The sequence below is a fragment of the Varroa jacobsoni genome, unplaced genomic scaffold (genome assembly GCF_002532875.2).
Source record: "Varroa jacobsoni isolate VJ856 unplaced genomic scaffold, vjacob_1.0 scaffold_1428, whole genome shotgun sequence".
NCBI lineage: Eukaryota > Metazoa > Arthropoda > Arachnida > Mesostigmata > Varroidae > Varroa > Varroa jacobsoni.
This window is the reverse complement of record NW_019214330.1, coordinates 213,247-236,169: the sequence shown is the minus strand read 5'-3', so window position 1 is coordinate 236,169 and position 22,923 is coordinate 213,247. Positions and strand designations below refer to the sequence as shown.

At 44.3% G+C, this 22,923-nt stretch overlaps 1 protein-coding gene and 1 long non-coding RNA gene across 10 annotated transcripts in view; one reads left to right on the top strand and one right to left on the bottom strand.

The window, feature by feature from the left end:
- Positions 1–22,923, bottom strand: part of LOC111270000 (uncharacterized) — a 25,121-nt gene extending 2,198 nt beyond the window's left edge. The window contains exons 1-12 of one of the 9 annotated variants that reach the window (XM_022849968.2): positions 21,310–22,923; positions 19,032–19,097; positions 18,677–18,766; positions 18,366–18,533; positions 17,909–18,147; positions 17,384–17,470; positions 16,392–16,478; positions 15,370–15,456; positions 14,273–14,359; positions 13,702–13,788; positions 12,868–12,954; positions 12,347–12,436 (exon numbers count right to left, since the gene is read on the bottom strand). In XM_022849968.2, coding sequence (XP_022705703.1) covers positions 12,347–12,436; positions 12,868–12,954; positions 13,702–13,788; positions 14,273–14,359; positions 15,370–15,456; positions 16,392–16,478; positions 17,384–17,470; positions 17,909–18,147; positions 18,366–18,533; positions 18,677–18,766; positions 19,032–19,097; positions 21,310–21,373 — 1,239 coding nt within the window. In that variant the 5' untranslated portion in view covers positions 21,374–22,923. The remainder of the gene's footprint in view (positions 1–12,346; positions 12,437–12,867; positions 12,955–13,701; positions 13,789–14,272; positions 14,360–15,369; positions 15,457–16,391; positions 16,479–17,383; positions 17,471–17,908; positions 18,148–18,365; positions 18,534–18,676; positions 18,767–19,031; positions 19,098–21,309) is intronic. The other 8 variants (XM_022849970.2, XM_022849971.2, XM_022849969.2 and 5 more) reach the window with 8 other exon arrangements.
- On the top strand, positions 57–6,965 carry LOC147752182 (uncharacterized). The gene is made up of 2 exons (XR_015314783.1): positions 57–412; positions 3,158–6,965. It is a non-coding gene; the product is annotated as an uncharacterized LOC147752182 (long non-coding RNA).

The following is a 22,923-nucleotide window of genomic DNA, read 5'->3' as shown; positions in this document are numbered from 1 at the left end:
AAACAGATTCGAGATTCATTATCACGAGAAACATATCGACATTCATCATAACCTTTTTTTGTTTACAGACATTCCCATTTCCAAATGCTATTAGGATCTACAAAACGTCCTGTCAATGTCCTGTCTCACATGGTACAGGAATGGACGAAAACAGTCTCACAGCCTGCTCTGTTTCTACGTGTCAAAGAAGACTGCTATTGTTAGACGACATATAAAGTAGTAAAACTTCGCAGAGACATTCTGATAATACTAAATGGTGCGTATCTCTAGTTATTGTCGATTGATTAAGCCGATTAGAGCGAACAACGAAGATAGAACTAATGGTCGATTTATACACGAACGAGTTTGGCGTTCGTGTCGCAGTATGATCCAACAATACAAGGTCAAATAGTACTAAACACCTACGGAATAGGTACGTGTTCGATCGACGCTACAGAGCAGAACATGATGGACCGTTTAGCTTCTTCTCGGTAGCAGTAACCGTCATGCATCACATGGGCATCGCGACCACAAATTCGAGGCTAAAAGTTGCTAAACTCCAGTACGAAGCGGTTTACCGAGATAAACCGTGGACGGAGAAAACAGATCCCACAACCCATGCTCATATTCAAATGAAAATCGAACGGCCCTTATTCCGACAAGAATTCCGACAGTTTCGACAACTGCACACTTTGTGCGAGCAAGTGTTGATTCAATCAATTTCTTTCTACCTATATTTCTCTATTCCCAAGTACTTTATTGTACTGTAAAATAACAACAACACAGTAAAAATTCTAGACCCTCTAAACCGCTACACAACAATCCGACGCGATAATGTTCGCTCGTTATCATTATTCTGCCGTTTTACCCCGTAATTACACGCCGTTAGATGAAAGAGCCATAGACGACGGTGGGCGTCGCCATAGCGGACGACTCCGACGATCAACATCAGGGGGGCAGTAGCAAGTAGAATTCTTTATTGCTTCCAAGCTATTTGTATATTGATATCCTTTCCGACTGTCATCGGTGCAGCTCAACTTTTGACATGGCGGCCATTATAACCAACAACGTTGCCGCATTGATCTTCCCTGTCGTCGTAATAACAACAACAATAATCACTACCGTTCGTCGGCGTTGCCGCTATCATCCGGAAGAGCGCCATTAGCCTTTTATGAGCAGCGCGATCGCGCTGACAGCTCGTCTCTACTAGTACTTCGTGCTTGTCAATGCAGCGAATCAACTAAGAAAATTGCATCAACGGCTAAAACGATGGATCAACAGCGGGCGAACAGTGCTGCCCGCTGGTGGAGAAACCGTCATGGCCGCCAACGGCAACGATGATGACAAAAGGAAACTAACGAGTACGCTACGGCAGTAGCAGCTGTGGTTATCAGCATAGACAGTAGCGCTGGTTAAAAGTATTCTCGACTATATACATATATGCGTCTGATGTCCGCGTGATCCTGCATGTATAGGCTGCTGGCTGCTTCTGCACTGTGCGTTATGTTATGGTCATCGTAGTCATCAACAGTGGCCGTCATCATCAACAACAATTATTGTCGCCTATCGTTGATGAGTTTGATGATTATGTAAGGGGGGAGGGTAGGTCGTTGCTGGTGGATGCTATGGTAGAAGGTATAGTAGAATAGAATATGTACAAGTGGTCATAATGCGTATGACAGCGGTGGTGGTGGTGTTAATGATGAGGATGATGATGATGATGGTGGTGTTCGTTGGCGATTCTGCTAGTGAAGATGGTGCCGTTTCGCCGCCGAGCAACGGCAATAGCAATGGCCGTGCGCTAGCAGACTTTACAGCCACCGCTACCATCTCTGAAGCGGCAACTCGTCGCACGGCCATAGCGAGCCCAAGAGTCAGCAACCACTAGTCGGGTGGCCGGCCCGCCTGCAGGGGCAACGCCGATCGTCACGACAACAACAAACTCCACCAGCGACACCATTAGCTGTTATTTACTGCTGGTGCCGCGTTACTTCTAGAACGGTTCATGCTGTGCTACGGACCGCTATTATTGGTGACGGTGCCGGCATCATCATCGTCATTACCACTGGGAACGATATAATCAACGACAGCCACGATAGCAACAGGAACATCACAACAAAAAGAAGTAGAACAACAACAACAACAAACCTTTGTTGTAGTTGTTGTTGGCATTCTCTCCCTCATTGCTGGTGTTGCTACTGCCGCCATCGCGGTCGTTTGCCAGGCGGTGCTCGCGGTGATGGCACTGTCTGATGGCGCTCATAACAGTAATAGTGGCCGAAAAGAAGTAGAGGCAAAATTGCTAAATAATAACATCGACCACGACGGCGACAACGTATCGTTTTCGTTTCGTTATTATCGCACCGTCGTAATGGCTGGCTGGCTGGCTGGCGTTGCTGACGCTTATCCTTCCTTATTACTATCGCTGCTGCTGCTGTCGCTGGTTAAACGGTTGGACGCTCGGCAGCTAGCACTTTGGCGATCCACTGCCATTAGCAACAAATGCGGCGATGGCAGCATTGCTACACCGTTCTCGTGAGCCTACTTGTTCGTTTAATGTTGTTGCCGCTAGTGGCTTAGCATTCACTCTTCCCCCCATTGCCCCACGCCGCTTACGCTTTCTTTCTCGTCTTTTCGTTGCCCTGGCATGTTCTGCCCTCCGTCCAATTCATCCATACGCCGCCTTCGTCTCTCGGTGTGTCATGTCCTTCGTCCGCTTTATCCGTTTCAAACGAAGGAGGACAGCAGCTGTCACTTGTCAGCCCCGGCAGTTATTGCACAGGTACAACTCTACCAATCACGCTGTTGTTACTGCTAGTGTTTTTTTTTATGTTGTGATGGTTGCAATCGTCGTTCCTGCAGCTATTCCATGATAATAATGAAACAGCAGTAACGTTAACACTGATACAAATACTATCGCCAGCAGCCCTACCGCTACGGCTAACAACGACTAGAAGTGGTTGTTGATGCGGTCGCCGTTGTCGAATCGTCGTCGGTGGATCGTCTTTCTCTCTGCCGGCACAGTAACGGCTGCAACGGATTCCCTGTTGCCGCCGACGCTACCACGGTCCGCCAGCCAATCGGTCTTAGTAAGCATAATCAGTATCATCATAGTAAATAGGTCGCTTGGTAAGTAATGGCAGCTCGTAATGGTGTTTCTTGTGTGACGCTGTTCTAGTAATGGCGATGAGATGCTGATTGTGGCGGTCGCCTGATACTTACTATGCTGGTCCTAAATTAACTGACGGCCGATAGCAGAGCGCCGTCAGGATTACCAATACAACGACGACAACAACAATAATTTTCAGCCGGAGGTGACTACCAGAAATCGCAGTGGCGACGGCAGCGGCATAAACGGGACATAATATTAACGACCCGAGTCTAGAGAGATGACGCATCCCCGGGATCACTCGTATCGCCTACAGCAACCTGCGGCTGCCGCTGTTGCTGCGGTTACCATCACGACACACGTTAAAATCACGATAATTGGGTCGCCTAGCTCCGCCATCGCAAGTAGACCCACTGCTGCTGCTATAATAACAATAATAATAATTAATACTGGGTGTTGCTGATGTCGACAGCATCACTACGAGCAGCGCATGTCCAGCGTCCTATTCCAGCCTTTCTCCATCAGCATCATCTCCAGCTTCGTTTATATACATCTGTGCCTTCTATATGTCCGTCGCTCAACAGCAGTAGCTGAGTCTGACATCGTCAGTTGAGCCGCTGCCGCTGGTACCACCAACAACGATGATAACATCTGATACCGTCACTATACGCATTCCGTCATCGATAAAATTACCGGAGAACGGAAAAGCGACAGGACGCGGTTCACTGACCCGAGCACTATATCAACTATATGACCAGGGTAATATGTACAGGTCAGCAAGGGAGCGACAAGCAACGACGACTACGGTAATAAAAGCAACCAACACTTGAACGTTATAATAAAAACAAACACCACGAACAACAACAATAATAAAGAAGGAAATACGTTGACCCACAATAATAGGACACGATAGGGTAAGATAACGCTGATCCGAGTCGTACGACAACCATACATGCACGCCCTCAAACACACACCCGCGAAGATGAGTTACGGAGCAGCGATCGTGGTAATAAGTTGGTTTGAGCTGCCCAGACAAAAGCAGGACACCAATACACAGTGGTACTATCCTGAACATAACATTAGTTCATCTGTGCTACTACATCTGTGTGTCTGTAGGTAGGAAGCAGACTGGCTGGCTTGTTTCCTGTTGCACCGGGACAACTGGATTTCCCGTAATTGACCAAGAAACGATCATTTTTCACTACCATCGGCAGAATCGTAATTAGTGGGCAACCGATTAGCACGCAGCACAATCGCCATACGTCAAACACAAATCGTCATCTTGCGAAATGACGATCCGGAAAGATGATGCACGCTAGCTTGGCGCAACAGGCCTCTCCTTAGTGTGTTAAGCATGCAGGTGGATTTGCTGCTGTGTATTGGGAAAGTGACGACGACGGAAAGCTTTCGCTCTCATTTATTTCTTTGTATTGTTTACATACAGGTTCATAATGTTTCTAAGTTACAAGGTACAAGTGAAGATGTGTTCGCAAATTAGAAATTTGCTACAACATAGGACATATCCATCACTAACGACGCGCCTCTCTGCCGGGTCAATTGATTTTTCCTTTTTCCCTTAAACAAGTAAGCCAACAGTAAATATATCCCGTAGTAATGTTTTCATTCTTCGGCTAATTCGCAGCTATTTGCAAAAGGATTAGCTGCTATGCGGCATAGCGGCGTATTTTATAGAACCGATTCAGACACAGTTTTCCGAGGTGTTTACTACGGCCCTACTCTTCGCCCCCTCGTCTTCTTCATTCTTACTGACTGTTTTTTTATAATCCCCCAAATGTAGAGGCGGACATAAGACAAAAAGCAGGCGAATATTAAAGCTAGTACCAGCTATCGACTCAACAACGGAGTGTATCATGTAGTTAGGCCATAAGAACGTCCTACTTTGACAGATGTTTGACAGATAGACAGACAGAAGGAGCAATAAGATGGACAAGCGAACGACTCGAAACATCGTTGATAAAAAGGAGCCACCTCCTTATTATTCCTTCCATTGTTACTGCGGCCGCTGCTGTAGATGCACCTCAATTCCAATTATCGTCGCTATTGTCCGTTCATTCCCATCAGTATTATAGTCAGTATCACAGTAATCATAATTAAACACGGAACATTATGGGACAACTCAGCTTCGTCGAACATCCGCTTGACTGCCCGCTTGCTTGCCTGCCTGACTGGTTCTGTCATTCTATCGTTTGTCCTTACAGCTCTTGCCAGCGCCGTTAGCGTCGGTATTATCCTTTTTTGCGTCTAATCGCTCTTCTCGCCACAGCATCACATTCAGGATCAGTAGTACCACTACTACTAGTACGTTTGTTGCTGTTATTGCCGCTGATATTGCCGACAACGCCTACGACGCCTGATAGGCATGGGCCAACGCGTAACGCACATTCACATTACAGATAGTCATAATGCGGACTTCATCGGAAGACGCATCATCATCACCATCATTATTATTAGAAACATTATTGTAAGCACAATCACCACCATTCGCAACAGTGGCTATAGAAAGAAAGCTCATCGTTGCTCACAGTCTTCACAAACGAGGAATGGCAGAACGGATATAAGCATTATCAACGTCATTACGGGTATCACCATAATCATCACCACCACTACCATCAGCGCGGCGGCATAATGATCATAATCATCATCATCGCCCTCGTCATCATGGTCACAAGGATCATGATTGGCGCTAGTGGCAACACCGCTAGCACAGTCGGCGTCAGGCCGATCATCATCGCCGGCGCTGGTCAGCTCGTCCGACCAAGCGACCGTCGTCCTGCGTGCGTGTCTGCCTGCCTGCCTGTCCGTCCGTCGACACAGAGTATGATCAGCATCAGCTTCGTTGTTGGCGTTATCGCCCAAAATTCTTATCATCATCATCATTGCCATCACCATTACTGCTTGCAGCATCCCTGCTGTCATTATCAGACTCTACCAAGACGAGCCAGCAGCTACGGCGACAATACGAGCTGAGGCAAAGTCATCATCATCAAAGAGAAGAAAATGGGGACCATCGTCATTATCATCAGCGTCAGTGTCATCATCCAAGCGAGCAGGGCGATCATCGTCATGAAAAAGCAGCGGTAGCAGCAGGAACAGCAGCCAAGAGGGCTGCCGTTGCCGTCCCCGCCGTCATCATCATCAATAACACCTGCATTATCATTAGTAGCAGTAGCAGCATGAACAACATCAGAGGCAGCAGCAGAAAAGACGAATTCGTCGTAGCCGCCCGTCGTTCCCGTCATCATCGGTCGTGGCGCCTTCGTCCGCAGCAGCAGCATCTCAGTCATGTCCGCCGCTACCTCGTATGCTGCCGCTATTGCTGCTGTTGATGATGATTATGTTCCTCTATTCCATACGTACCTGATTCCCTTCATCTATTCTTCGCTCCGTCACTGTTTTCTCTGTCCATTCTCGTCGTTGGCTGATGTCCGTACCGCCGCCGCAGGGCATTGCCACTAGGCGCCGCTGTCGCTGCTGCTGGCAAAATCTTATATTTGCTGCTACCAAACGCCTTCTACTTCACTATTGCTGCTATTGCTTGTAAGTTGCCGCTAAAGAATAAGATGAAAGCGTAGCAGCGGCGGCTGAAACGTCGCCAGCAGCAGCAGACAGGGGGAAAAGTAGAGACGCGGTGCACACCAGTGATACGGGCATCATCACTAATATGAATTCCGGGGACCACAATCAGCAGCAGTCGCGAAAGACAGACACAGTAATATCATACAATGACAGCAATACCATCAGGAAGAGCTCTCATATTGAGCCCAACTTACTGTGTGCGTCCCTACATTTTAGCAACCCAACTCGACACACCCCAACGTACTCGTACGAGAATACATTGAGTGCAGCTTCTGCTACATTACGTTGCTTCATGTTATTGTGTTGTTAGGTTTCGTGCTGTAGCGTGTGTTTTGCCACATCACAATTATCAACGCGGTGGCACCGGCATAACGCGACCAGATACCACCATCATCATATTTCCCATCATCGGTGGGGGTAGGGCAACTGCAAAGGGGGTACAGATGGGGTAAGCACTAGCAGGCAATATCCTAGGCGGCAGTGCGGCAACCGCTATTAAAGCCAAACTGTTTCTCCCGCACTCGACCCAGTGAGGTTCGGCTAAATTGGGCGTCGCTATTCTTTACCAGTATACGTTGGCAGACAGCAGGGGGCGACAGAACGAAAGACGTGTGGTACTCATACAAAGGCACGCAAACGCCACTGATTACAGGGGCCTGAGGGACCAGATGACAAGTGGGCGATGATGATAATGATGATCATAATACAGATACCGTAGTGGGCAAATGCTTTGCTTGGATAGTCGTAGACAGCGAATAAACGAGCGGCTGGACAACAGAGGCAAAACCGAATAGGGACATTGTCAAGAAAGATGCAGGGCCACATGACCACAGAATGTCAAGAAAGATGCAGCGACACATGACCACAGAACGAGATGGAATACGATAGTTGTACTCGATTCGCTGATAGTAACGAAGACAACCACAACTGGACAGGGAGCTGGAATATTGGTAAAAACGGAGAAGCTGCTCTCCCTGTCGGGAAATGATCAAACAATCCGGATAGCGGTTATATTGATGTGGTCTATTGCTAGAAATTAAACGTTCGAAACCATCCACAACTTGAAATTTTGCAGTTAATTTCCTTAAGGGTAATATATTTTTTTGGCCGTCGAAAGGGTAAACCGGGATCAAGAATGGACAACTTGTGTCAGGCTTAAATGAGTATTTTTTTATTATCAAACTTTTTTTGAGCTTAAATAAAAATAATGAGACCAGCTAAAATAGAGCATACAGCATCTATCGTGATTAGTAGATTGTAGGTACAATCTAAACAAAACCTACTAAAGTAGACACAAAAATGCGTATTGGTAACGCGCCGAATGTTTTGAATGGCCCACGAGCAACAGCGTTAAACCGTAAGAAGCAATGACTTCTTATAATAGTAATAACCATATCAATAATACTCAATGATCCTACTCTGTGACGCTACGATCCCGAAATAAGTTTTCTTTCACTCACTATTTCTTTGTCTGTTTGTTTATTTATTTTTGTCGCCACTATGCTGCTCGTGAAAGCGTCTGTCGGCACTACCGATTCTAGTCTACGCTCCTCCATACCATTTCAGCCGTCCCTCCTCCACTGCAGACTATCGCCGCGATCATTGCTCTTGCGGCTGCTATTACTAAGGCCAACCAACGCCCGTACTACTATCAGCACCATCAGAACGACGACAATAACGATCGCTCTACCATCATCAGAATGGTCCCCGCCCCCTGCTCCTCGCCAGCTGCTGCTCCCTGTGTGTAAGGGTGTTCAAGGAAACCGCCGCTACTGCTGCGGCTATCACCATTGCCGCCGTTGCAGAGTCATCATCATCAGTCGCTACCCAATGAACATCACAGCCGTCGTCAGCGTCTGCGTAATGATGATGATCATCATCAGCATCACAATCAGCGACAATGGCAGCTCTATGGATAGCATCGGGCAATCAGCCAATGCTGCTGTTGTTGTTGTTGTTATCGTCGTCGTCGTCGCCACTGTCGTCGTCGTCGTCGGCGGCGTTAACCAACGGAGCGGCCAAGCGACTAAGCGGCAACGACGCTGTTGTAACAGGAGTCGCAGGATTTTGTGCGTTTCGCTTTGCGTTTGCCTCGCTTCTTTTGTTGCCATTGCAGCTTCAACGAACAGGAGTAGCAATGGATGATTACGACTGACTGCGTTACTGCGCAGCTGTACAGCTCTACTACTCTGAGGCTATGTCTCTGCGGAATTATCTCGACAGCTGCACCAGTAGCAGCTCTCACGGCAAAACGTGCAACAAGAATAACGACATCTGTGTAACAACAGCGGCGAAACGCGACTAAAACGATCCCTACCACAACTGCTAACACGACCAGTATCGCTGGATCCACAACGATGCCAGCCACCATCAGGCCAGGGAGCTCGAACGGGAACGTCAGCTTCTGTAGTTGTCATCATCGTTATCGTTATTGTTGTTGACAACGACGATAACTTCGGTAGTAGCCGGTGAGCCCCCACAACTGCTAGTGACTGCTATTCGCTCCCCTTGACACTATCACTGTCGCAGACGACGCCTGTGCCGTTGGTGCTGGCCGTAAGAGCAGCAATAATCGTTGTCGTGGCGCTGATTGTTGTGGCGGTAATGGCGTCACTCTGTTTGGTTTGGCCACCGTTCGGTTTTAGTCGGCCTGGACTGGCCTGGACCGCGTTGAAACGACGCTGACCGCCGCAGCTCTGATAATAATGGCTCTGCTTTGGCTTTAGTAACGGCCCCTTTCCCCCTGTGCAGGGTCGCAAACGTTAGCGACCGTTTGTGTCCCCCTGTCGATTCCATCCATAGTGTGACACACTGATGCTGGATGCAGTGTTACACTTCATTACTGACGCTTCTGTCTTCGCTAACAGTGAAGCAGAAAGCATAAGTAAAGAATGTCGCCACTGCCACTACACGGCCATCGGCGTCTGCGTTGGCATCGCTATTAGTATCTGTGTCATTCCGATCCCCCTAGTGCCTCTCCACCGCTACCACCACCGTTTTCATCGTAGTTGCCGAAGTTAACTCACTGCTTTGCACAAACTAACCATCCGCTAGGCGCTAGTCGCCACCATCCAGTCAAACTAAGCGAGCCAGGAAGGTCTAGACAGGTTGCTTGCTGCTGGCTAGCATGTGGGGAGCGTTGCCGTGCGCTGGTAGTGGGGCCGATGACGATAGTGGTGGCGGACGAGGCAGGGGCAGGCAAGCAAGCAGCCCGCAGATCATCATGAGCAACCCACATCAGATGCTGATCGTACCAGCGATCTCCTACTTTTCTTGCTACATCTGTTATAACAGCCGCTATCGTTAATGATTGTGTGACGCTGATGGCGACACGGTGCGGCGCTAGTGGAAATGCTGATGATGCTGATTACTGTCATCATTATTGTCATCACCATGACAACGGCTACGAAGGTTCTGTCCTAGTCGGCGTCGCGTAGTAGCAGACGTGGCGGTAATAGCTAGCTATAGTACTACTGATGGTACCTTTTTAACGTCCTACTCCTGTGTGCGCTTTTCCACACTGCCTTCTCTCTTCCGCTGCCAGTAACGCTAAGCTGTGAGATGAAGATAAAAAGGGCTCTGTCGAGTTGCCGTTCCCCCAACCGGACGGAGTGAAAGATACGGCGAAAAAACAACACCAGCTGCGATGATACAAGTTTCGTTTTATCGTTACCGCTTTCTTTGCCAACATGCAATTGCTATTTCTTCTACTATGACGAACACGAACGCTACTACGAATGGTTCTACTAAAAGAGTAGAGAGTCTTGTGATTGTCATCGGTCGGCCGGCTGACTGTGCGCGAGCAGTATCGATCGATCATAGACAGAGATAAATACTCGTATAACATCATACAGACATATTAATATACTCAGCAATAACATGTATCGTAGCAATGCCAGATTGTGCCAGTCGATCTTCGTTGTTACCCTCAGATAGAAGCATTTTGTCAAGATTGATACGCATACAAAAATAGTAGTAACAAAAATACGCTCCTGACCTTCATAATGATGATCATGCTCATATTCAATATTATGCCTGCAGGTGCCCACATACAGTTACAGTCAAATATACCGGCGACATAAATAGCAATAGCAACAGTACTCGAAATCAGCCAGCCACAACAAGAGTACAGCAAAGCAAAAAAGGCACCTTGCTGTTTTTTCCAGACCGGGTGCATAGAGACAGACAGAGAGAGAGAGAGAGAGAGAGAGAGAGAGAGAGAGAGAGCCGGAAATGGGACAGAAAACGCGAAATTACCAAAGTAATCATCATCTTCGTAGCCGCCGTCATCACTACACTCTACGATCATCAGCATCAACATAATCGCCCCTGCCATCACCACCACCGTCACGAGGCGCTAGTAGCGTATCAAGCTTTAGCGCTGTCAGCAGCAACAGTAGCGCCGTCGTCATAATCACAATCATCATCATCATGATCGCCACGCCGCCGTCATCATCATCGTCGTCGTCGTCGTTTAAATGATCCTTCCCGTTGCGGCTGCTGCTGCTGCTTCGCGTTGGTGCGTGCCCGTTGTCGTTGTTGTTCTATTTTCGAACAAAGAAGGGGGACAGGAAATTTGTTACATGGCGGGGACGCGTGTGCTTAGCAGTGGTAGGCGAGGCCGGATGACGCTTAGACTGGTCCTGGTATTGGTCGGTCCTGGTAGTATGACCGATTTTACAACGGAGGTTGTATTGGTTTTAAAAATATAGCGCTGGCTTAGCTGTCTGGTTGACGATCGTTCGTCAAGTGGTCGATGCAGGTCGCTAACCTCGCACGAGATACGTACGCGTACGAGGAACAGTTCGTAACCGACATCGAACCCAGTGTCTGCTGGTTGCGACGGGGTAACAAGTATGCTTTTTTAATGACCGTGAAAACAACGATAGCGAGGAGGCCCGATAAATGGACCACGCTGAGCAGGAGTTTGAAATCTTTTTTTTTGATGCTTTTGTCTCTGTAAGTTCATCTAAAGATTTGCTGCCCTAATATAGAAATTCCTACGCATTGAGGCTATTGAGAATGAACACGTTCTATTGAGAATGAATTCGCTACATGACTGCGGGGTCACTTTTCGTTGTGTAGAGACGTAGTAGGTAAGAGGATTGCTTAACTGGTCCATAACAGGCCATTATTGGTTGGGTGTGTGTTAAAAGGAAAGTGATATTGAACTCTGTATCGTTAGACAGAAAAGTACAACCTTGGCAAAGCTAACGAATCAATAAAAAAGCTACAACCAAAAATGCCGACCGAGACAAACCAATATTATCAGAGTACTTTTTTATTGCTAACATTCTGCATTTTTAACCCAGTAGTACTTTTTGCTCGGACAGAAGTCACCGTAGATTTTTCATAAGGAAGTCTTATCATAAGTAACTCTTGACAAAAGTATGTTGTGAACGATAGTGTTATCCGTATAACACGTTTGCCCAAATCGACATACTTTTGTCATTTACTCGGCAGGAAAATTTGAAAAGGCGAACCTTGGATTTAGACAAAGATTCCCTCACTTTGCTAACCCTTCCTAGATAACACAGATGGTACAGTGACCGTTTATATTTTAACATAATCTTTCTTGCAACGGCTTTTTATCTTTCCCTTCGGTTAATTCGAATTTAAGTGCAAAAAAGAGAATTTTTAGATATGAATGGTAGTACTAACCCTAATGTGCTGTTTGAGATTGCTAACCGTCGAGAAGTTCTTCCCGCAGATGTCGCACTTGGGTCGGCTGTTGCAGTCGATGTGGGAAAACTAAATAAACAAATTATAGACAGACTCTATCAGACTCTAGTCAAATCAGTATCGACTCGAAATGAATTTTTATTTACATTTATCTTTACGAACTCGACCAGAAAATTCTTTAAATCTATTGCCGTTTAAGGAAGGAAGAAATAGTTGTGCGTAAAAACGAATCGACAGGATGATAGAATAGAGACTGACACAAATAGCATATGAAATTAGGGATTCTGGCCTAATTAGGACATCCGCTAGTAGTTTAGAAAAATCAAATAAGATACAATATTATGGGATGAATACTGTATTCGGTTTAATAGGTGCAACCAAGTGGGGCTCAGCGTTGTCGGTCTACCCAATATTAGCAACATAAAATAGCAAGTCGTTAAATAGGGTAATAGTAAGGTATGGATTAATTAATGAAACAGCAAATGAGAGTCAGTACTAACCCTAACGTGTTGTTTGAGATTGCTACCCGTTGAGAAGCTCTTTCCGCAGATCTCGCACTTGGGCCGGTTGCAGTCGATGTGGGAGAACTAAATTCAGAAACGTACAGAGAGGTATCAGATTCGGATCGAATTCGCTTCTCATCTCAATGCTTGTGTAAGTTACTTCACTAGTGGGAGAAGATTCTCTTGTTTTCTAATGTTTTTACTGAGTGATCTAAAGGAAGTTGTAACTTGTCGAAATGTCGGAAAGTTTTCGGGGGAACTTCGTCTAAATCCAAGTCCTTACCCATAAAGTTAATACTGAATTATGATTCGTAGAATATTATTATTTCGCAACAACTAAAATACCCGATAGCGTCAAAGATCGAGCGAAGCACCATGATCAGATGAAGGTTCGTGACGCCAAGAAGGACACAACAGAGCCATGAAACATACACGGGATGACGACAATGATCTCCAATGCTGTATAGGTTTCAGTCTGATTAGACATGAAACCTCTTGTACACGGTGTGTAGGGAGCTCTAGAGACTAGTTAAGCCCCATTGGTGAAGCATGCAATGAACGAATACTAGGAGCGGGCCGCACCAAGATTGCTATAAATATCCCGAAGGTGCGCCATGGGCATCTGATGCCGTGATATGTGGACACGAATATGAGCAGATGAGAAACGCATTTGATGACCACCCCGTCTCCCTTTATCTTCGGCGCTATAGGTATTTAGCGCATCTACCATATTGCCGAAATACGGTGCATACAAGGTGAATGCTACGCAGTGTGACTCTGTGCTCGATCGACACAGAAGTGTACGTGTTACTCTCTGATAGCAGTACTAACCCTAACGTGCTGTTTGAGATTGCTACCGGTCGAGAAGCTCTTTCCGCAGATGTCGCATTTGGGCCGGTTGAGGTCGATGTGGGAAAACTAAATCGAAAACGTATATATTCAATATCAGATTGTAAATAGTTGTAATTTAATTTTCTTGATCGCTGTCTTTTTCAGAAGAGCGCAAGCAAGCGAAGCCCCTATCTGCCGCTGTTTAGATGCAATAACAATGATGATGTAGCTACCACTAACATATCAGAGTATTTCAACTATATTATATAATAAATAGACATACATGTCTACTTGGAAAAAATCATCCACGTAAATTTGCAGCTAAGCTACTTCTGTACGACGACGAGGTACATCCTGCGTCTTATGTTGCACTTTGTTCAACAAATCGCAGATGAAACGCTTCCCAACTAATGCAGTAGAATAAAATAATGCGATATTGTAGAAATGCTCTATTTAATGGCCTGCAGGCATCGTTTGTATCGCAGGCGCCCCGTACAAGGCAAGTGTTATCCAAGCCTAATTGTTGCGTATCATGTCGTTTTGATTATAGGTAGACACAATAGGTACTAACCCTAACGTGCTGTTTGAGATTACTACCGGTTGAGAAGCTCTTCCCGCAGATGTCACACTTGGGTCGGCTGAGGTCGATGTGCGAAAACTAAATTGAAAACGTATATATTCAATATCAGATTGTAATTGAATCTGGTTTTCCCCCCTCTTTATTTAGATGACTCTCATGCCTCTGCAGCCTTTATCACAGTATGGATTTAGAAAGTGCGCTTCAGAATGCCGTAACGTGAAAAAATGGTGTTCGGGAAACGTTTGGAATACTTTGCCTAGATCCAAGCCATTCTTTCTCTCTGTCTACTATTATACAAAGAGGAGAATAAGATGTACGGTGGCTGGTTGGTCGACAACAGGAAAGCTGTTTTTAAAAGAAGTGTGTCGTTTAATTTTGCGACCAGATAGATTAGATCGGCACCATTAGACTGGAAGCTTTGAAAAAACCCAGCTGACTTTAAATATATATACGCGCAACTACATCATTCAACTGATACGTAGCACCGTGCTTAAAATTCTACATAGCTGTAATCTAGCTCCTAAAAAATCTACTCTTTTAACACAGAACGCATGGGGTTTACAATTCGTATGAGCGTCTAAGGTTTCTATAACGCGGTAAAAAGAGCTCATTGAGCTGAAACAAGACTAACTGGTCCGAGTACATCGATCAATCTGTTATCACGTGCTTAGAAAAAAGTGCACAAAACGAAAAAAAAATATATCAGCAAAATTTTGCTATTGTGTGTAATGAGATCACATCTTAAAGTTGTTTTTGCTGTTTATAGAGAAAAAAAAAACAACAACAATACTGGTATCAAATGTATTGTCTCTAGCACGCAGAGCATCGGATCTAAATATTGGATTTGGATTTAGACAAGAATTCCGTGTCTAACTTCCCGTCAGCTTCCGCCGTGGAGTACATACTGACTTTACGTCGTCTTTTCTTACGGCAATAAGCAAAAAAAAAAGTCTTTCGTAACAATCAGACAAACTTAATGACTACAGTGGTATTTTTGTGAATTTTAGAGATTTTGCAGTTTGTTGTATTAGATGGTACTTGCAATGTCAGATTTCAGTGAAGTGAACTGTATAAGAATAAGTACTAACCCTAACATGCTGTTTGAGATTGCTACCCGTCGAGAAGCTCTTCCCGCAGATGTCGCATTTGGGCCGGTTGCAGTCGATGTGGGAAAACTAAATAAAAGATAATCAAGACCAGAGTTTCATTGAAGAACGTCTCTTTCCAAAATCTGTCGGTATCGCACGTTTCATTCAGTCTACAACATAAAAACTCGCTAATAGATTGTGTTGTCATCGTGCCACAAAGACAGTAACAGATATCAAGTGTAAGATACAGGTTTTCAAGACCTGTAACCGGCCTTCCTGTCCTGGTTTTTCTGTGTGTTTTTTCAGACTACCCTCAGTAGTTAGGTAGAACCTAACCGTTTGTCGATTCGTACCATGAAACAACTGGCTGTAGCATCCTAAGGAAAACCAGACGTTTCTTCCTATATATATATATATATATATATATATATGTATATCTTAAACCGAAGTTGTAATTACGAAACTTATAGGAAAAACAATTTACTTTCTGCATAATGCATCTTTTTGTACAACATACTGCCATCAAGACGCATCACACATCAATAAATGAATATACCAACCAATCGGTATAACACGTTCTCCAAGAAATTTGCCTAGGCTGCTTTAGGTATGCAACAAGACGGCATTGAGCAATATTGTTTCTTTTCAGCAACAGTAAACCGAACGAAACGAATCTTAATTGCCCAGTACTTTTTCTATAGCTACGATCGACGCACAAACAGGCACACAGCTCATTCACACGAAATACAACCAAACATTAACGTTTGTAAGTTACGAGCTAACTAAGTTTGGATCTTGGATTCAGACAGAACTCCCTCGCTCTTTCATTCGTTAATTGCGAATCCTCTTTTTCGTTCTCCGCACTTTTCTCTAATGAGAAACATGGGCACTGTAACATATTGAATGAAAAATAATCGCGTAATAAGACTAGCTAGGTCTTTCTCCTACGGCTAAATCTTCTAAAAGGTAAATATAGAAAATTATTGATAATTTACAACTGAAGTGTGAATATAGGTACTAACCCTAACATGCTGTTTGAGATTGCTAACCGTCGAGAAGCTCTTTCCGCAGATGTCGCATTTGGGCCGGCTGTAGTCGATGTGGGCAAACTAAATAAGACAATATACAATATCAGACTCGGAATTGAAGCTTCTCGTGGCGTCTAACCCCTAACGTCCCTTCGATAACTTACTGAATGAAGCTTGCTTTGTACCGGTTTAGTATTATTATAAAAAACGACATGCGGGGCACCCCCTACCTGTGGGCAATGGCATCGATTTTTTTACTAGAAGATTGATTAAAACAGCAGCATCGATGCTAAAAGTAAATGGTCGCGGAGGATAAAACATTAGCCGATTTAACTCACTTCGATGCAGAAAGTCCACTATCCCTCGAATACCCTACAAACTTTGTGCAGACAAAATTCATATAAAACTGCTCTTTATTAAAGTTAAGCGATCAATTTAGTTGCTCGCTCCCATTTTTTAACGAATCTCGCTGCACCATTACCTTAGACTAACTCGGTCAATATTAGGTAATTGAAACGATTCAATAAAACGTACTAAATAAAAACTACGGTCTACAATTACGGCTACACTGGAAAAAAGTACATCTTTACAGGGACGAAAAGGAATAGAGAAAGATGGTATAGATGTTCTGCCACTATGTAAGTAACAATTGTTAAATCGGGTTTGTAGAAAAATCTCAGTTAAATTGAAAAAAGCTAACTAACAGAACGATACTCTAAGCGGAGCGTAATAACGTTGGAGGTTTTTGATTTACGCAACTTTGAATCAGATAAAAATCCCCACCCACTCCATCATCAACATGCCATAATAATATTACTGCTCATTTATACGATAACTAACAACCAGTCACTCCCAAGCTGTCCTCGTTCATCGCAAATGACAAGAATTACAAAGCATCAGATTTGTAACGTAGATGTATAACAATGAAGGTAAGCGAATGATATTACATATAGAGGAATATAATTATGTGGTAAATCCATACTAACCCTAACGTGCTGTTTGAGATTGCTAACTGTCGAGACGGTTTTCCCGCAGATGTCGCACTTGGGTCGGCTGTAGTCGATGTGAATAAACTGAATAAAAAAATTACAAGATTACCACTGCGGCACGTTGACTGTTCCGTTTAGACATATACACACACATGTTCAGTTCACTTTCAATACGATCGCAACCATACTGGCAAGAGCTTCTCTATACGGCAATTAGTGTGAAGGTGTATAGAAGTAAAGTACACAAGTTTAGAAATCGGGGTTAACTCTTGATCCCAAATAACGAAAGCAGTTTGTTGCTTAAGCGATTTACTGTCTGTTTCTAGGAGGCATTGTTGTATCAGATTTTTGTCTTTCACTGTACATGTTCGAAAGAACTGGGCCGGAACAAGATCAAGCTAGATCAAACCATACTACTGTGTTTCTGTTAGTAACTACATAAGTTAACGCACATATTTGAACCGCTAGTTACATTCACAGACACGCCGCCGATAACCGACCATAAAAAGCTGATTAACTAACCCGGACGTGCTGTTTGAGATTGCTTGGCGTCGAGAATGTTTTGCCACAAATGTCGCACTTTGGCCGGCTGTACTCGAAGTTATGAAAAACGCGTTTATGCTGCGTGAGGTTGGAAGCGGTCGAAAAGAAACGATTACACAGGGGGCACCAGTGTTCCGTTGGTCGTGTTGGGACCTTTGGCCCACCTCGGGGTTCGGAAGAGCCACCGTTAGCCTCGCCCCCACCAGCACCGGAGCCACCTGGAAGGAAGAAAACAGGTTATGGAGTCGCTGCCGGCTCACCCGAGTGCATCCGCTACTTTAGAACATTGACTTATTTCATTCTGAAAACACCCTACCGTGCATCCTAACCGACAGGTGAGTTCAGCTCGCTTCAGCTCTGCCGTGCCTTCAGCACAGTTGATTATTATCGTAAAAATATTCTGTGAAGGCAGTGCGAAAAGTGCGAATATGCTTACGCTGGGGTCCACTGGTCGCGCCGCTACCGCCGCCTCTTTGACCTCCACCTGTAGGCTGCCCTCCTGGGGGAGCAGTGCCAGCACCGGACACTGCAGCTGCAGCAGCTGCTGCCGCTGCCGCCGCCCGCTGTTCAGCATGAACAGCTGATAGGGAATCTTGAATCACATCTAAGTATCAGCCACGTATTCGAATAGTGAATTTTAGAAAACAAAATTACGCACAAGGTAACTTAATAATAATAATGACAGATAACTGTGCTCTTGGCATAATTATTTCTGTTGAATAAATTATGCGAGTGATGCAGCCGTACCTTGTGACGTTGGTGGGGGTGGACCCAGAGTGCCCACTTCGCTTAAACTTCGGTCGATCAACCGTTGCGCGATCAGCGCTTCGTGAAGGCCTGCAACAATTTTAAATATGAGAATTCAAGCATTCTATATCAAGCAGCCTCTAATAAACATCTACGACACAAGTTAGCTGTGTGTGTAATGAGTAAAGTCGGCGTTCCCTGTGCTATAGGTTGTTACGTTCGATATATACTTTTGCTTTTTGGTACAGTTCATTCCCGTCAATTGTATTAATAAGGTGGAGACAAAGTGAACATACGCGAAGTACAAAAGTGCATTACGGTTACATGTAAGGAGACATGTTTAATCTATTCGCACCTTGAGTGGGCATATCAGCCGCTGTCCGATCGAGCAGGCGTTGTAGGGCCATTGCCTCAGGTACACCTGTCGAGTCATGTTAACAAGAGAAAGTGGTAAAAGAGAAAGTGGTGGCACGATATGGGATCGTCGGTCTATCATGCACAAAGCCACCTACGGCTACTATTATTACTAGCTTTTGTTCTATACGCGAACTCAACGCAAAAAAGCAACCATAAAAGAGCAAGCAGGCGTCAATGCATCGAATATAGGTGAAGGAGAGAACGAATTTTTGGAAGGGGCTAAACACCAATTTCTGCTAAGATGCAGAAAAACTACTTTAAACCGAAAAAAAAAAGCACAAAATCAATTAATTGAATCTACTAGATCTTACGGAAGCTTGCTCTGAAAAAAACCATCGATTATGTGAGATCACCCTCAAGCGTAATTCGTGTAATGCACCGAAAGATGTTTTTACCCGTTTGAGCGCATTCTGTACTAACTGTTGAGTTTACCCATGATAAAAATTCGATAGACAAAGGTAAACTATGTCTAGACTTTAGAATTGAGCAGAATTAGTTATTCCTTACCGAACTAGAGTTCGTGAAGGAATAACCAATTACAGTACAATAATCAAGCATGGTTCAAAAATTGCGAACCTCTCACTTCAGTAATAAAAACAGACGCATCTTAAAATATGGTGGCTTAAATAAGTTCATAAGAAGAAAGCTGAAATGCTGTAAAAAATAAATAAAAAATTAAAAGAAATTAATTTATGAGTCGGATGCGACAAACATGAATTGAGTAGAATTTGAAATGGTGGTAATGTAAAAATGATGATGCTTGCTAATAGCGGGACAGATATAGCGTTGGGATCGAGCAAGAAAACTAAATACTATCCGTTGTAGTCTTGTTGCATTGGAAACATTGCACAGTACGGATTATCATAAAAAGATAGAAAAAAAACTTGTCTTTACGTCTATCCTTAGTGCTAATACTTGCTAGCGATAGAATTTTAGATGACGAAATTCGACCGATAGAGTGAAATACTACAATAGATAATGGAGTATTGTTATGTGTGGGTGTGATCAATAAGTCGACCATATATTTTTATTTTGTAATGATACATATGACAAATGAATACCAGAAAGGCACAGTTTGATACATTGCTGCATTTTAATGTATGGGCATGCGCTGCAAATGTCAGGACAAGCCTGTTCTCATCTTCCTTCGAAGAACGGGTTTCGTGATGAAATTTCATGACATCAAAAGAGACATTAAACCGAGGAACACGTTAAGCTAAACGACTAGGATACATGAAACGGCTCTATCCAACAAGATTAAGCATAAAATAATGTTTTCATCAACAGGATAATGAGAGCATCAATAACATTAATGCAGCAGGCATCCAATCAAAAACCATTGACGAATCCGAAAAACTCGAGTACATGAACTATAAGTCTAACCTCGAAACGTCTACTTTATTTTAGGGAGACTGATCTTGACAAAAACGTAATAATCTCAACATGAGTGAGCAACACCACGGAACTGACTGTGGCATTCGTTGCAATAAATAACATTGTCAAGAAAATATTCATAGACATTTGCTTGATATGGTCACAACGGACCGAATCAGTATAACAAGATATAATTAGCCACTGAGAATCGAGATACAATACAGTCAGCTATGGCAATGAGCGCATCAGATAGAAAACAAATCTCGTTAAACTGAATTTGTTACCAGGCTTACAAACGATTACATCGTTGCCTATAAAAAGCATTTGTACAATTCTCAAATATATTTATTCAATTATATCATTTGGGAGTTGTACAAATTCAAACACTATCAAACTATACGATGCATTTCCGAAGCGAAATGCCACGGCCTATTAATTAATTGGCGCTCACCTTAAACATTCGCATGGGGCTTCTCGAGGACCCTTTGGTGAACCACCGTACCAGGAATACGTTAGAAGCAACGGGGCGCCCATCAGGCACCCACGACGCTATCCTTTACCTTGTGATCTAGCCTTGTGCGCCTACTCAGCTGGCCAACTATTCATTCGTTCATTCACTCATGCCCCACTACCTATCTACGTCTACAATACGGTTACGAGATCAGCCAAATGTAACGGTGTGTTGTCCACCTTCAGAAAAGTAATGCTAGGAGGTTCGATTCGGCTACTGCTAGTAAATACTAAGCAGGTAATTGTGGGCCCGAAAAAACGTAAGGTAAACATTTGCTAAGCAAATATTCAAATAGCCATCCATTTTATAGCCGAAGCACAATGTCACTTACCTTGTGATCCATCAGGTCGGCGAGCCGTAAGCGCCGCATGGGCTGCTAAAGCTTCCGACGACATTTCAGTGAACGATGGCGTTTTAGAAACCTCGGTTTTCCACCAAGCGGCCGGTCAATCAATGAATCAGATATCCAATAGTTAATTCACTACGGTTCGTAGGTCGCAAGGCAGTAGCGGCAGGTCACACTATAATAATATCGTAGACAAGCATAAGCATGCACGCGATCACTACTTGCAAATATTGTTAAATTAACTTTTTAAAATATTTTTCACATGTAAACTGCATTGGTAATATTGAAGTCGTTGGCCTCATCGAACTCAAATGTTACTTCTGAAAACGCCACGCAAGCTTTTGATCTTCGTTCGCTGCTGTATGTGCCAGTTGGTTAGCCGCTACTGTATTCAGATAACGCTGCAGATCTCCACAATTATCTCTAGTCCAATAGGCCGGCTTTCATCATTCTGTAAAGATTACGGCCGAATACAATTATAGATCGGCCTTACGCGAACGATGTATGCGGCGGAGATCCGACGGAATAAAGCAAAACCCCCAACGGTTATACTGCGAAAATAGTAATTATAATGATATCATTAAAGTAACACACGAAATAACCTCGGAGGCTACCGTTTTCTCTTCTTTTTTATATCTAGAGAGCCGTGCAGCGATCCAAAAAGTTTCTGTTGCTGTGGTGATGACCAGAGACTTCCGCTAATATCGCTGGCGCTGCCGTTCTGATGTTGCTGAAACTGTACTTGTTTGTCTTCTGTGTTCGCCACAGCTGCTGGGGAAACTGCTGCATCTACCATCACCACTAAAGGAAGCACCTCATTCTTCATTTAATGATATGCAACTGGCAACAACCCGATGGTAACAGCGCGATCTACGATAATGGTGGCGATCCAACCACGATGGCCTGCCTCTCAATTCAGTAATGACAGCCCGACAATTGGAAGCCGTTGCTGTTGTACCTCGACTTTACAGATGATTGTTGGTCAATAGTCAGTCGCACAATAACGCCGGTCTTTCAGTATAACAATGCAAACGTTTACTTGCCGAGGTACTTGTTTATGACGACGCAAGTGACAATATTATTAATCCAACTAGATAATCAGAGCAGGTATGGCAGTATGACACTGACAATGAATGATCGAAGAACACGTTAAAAATTATGTGCACGGAACCGTGGTGGAGTTACAAAAACACGTATTTTCTATGATGTTCAGTTGTTGGATGCTTCCCGTAGAAGAATGACTTGAGAGACCGACGGATTGTTGTTGATGATGACAATGTTCCCGCTGTTGCCTGTTGCTGTCACGATTGGACGCTTAGCTGATGTTCTATCAGTCAAACGGATTCGCTCGTCCCACTTCCGTCACTATTTATATCACCGATATATATGTATATATACGACTATTCTTACCCTAAAATTTGGCGATATACCGCAAATGTACAGTAGCACACGCGTCAAGATGACACTAAGCGAACTCCGGTTATTTCCTTTTTTCCGCTTCAAGAAGCGAGCACGCGGCTCTTTTCACCCGATAGAGACGTTTTCATTCACCAGCAAGCTGACTTCACTACCGTCGATCTAACTTCAGCAGACTCCAGA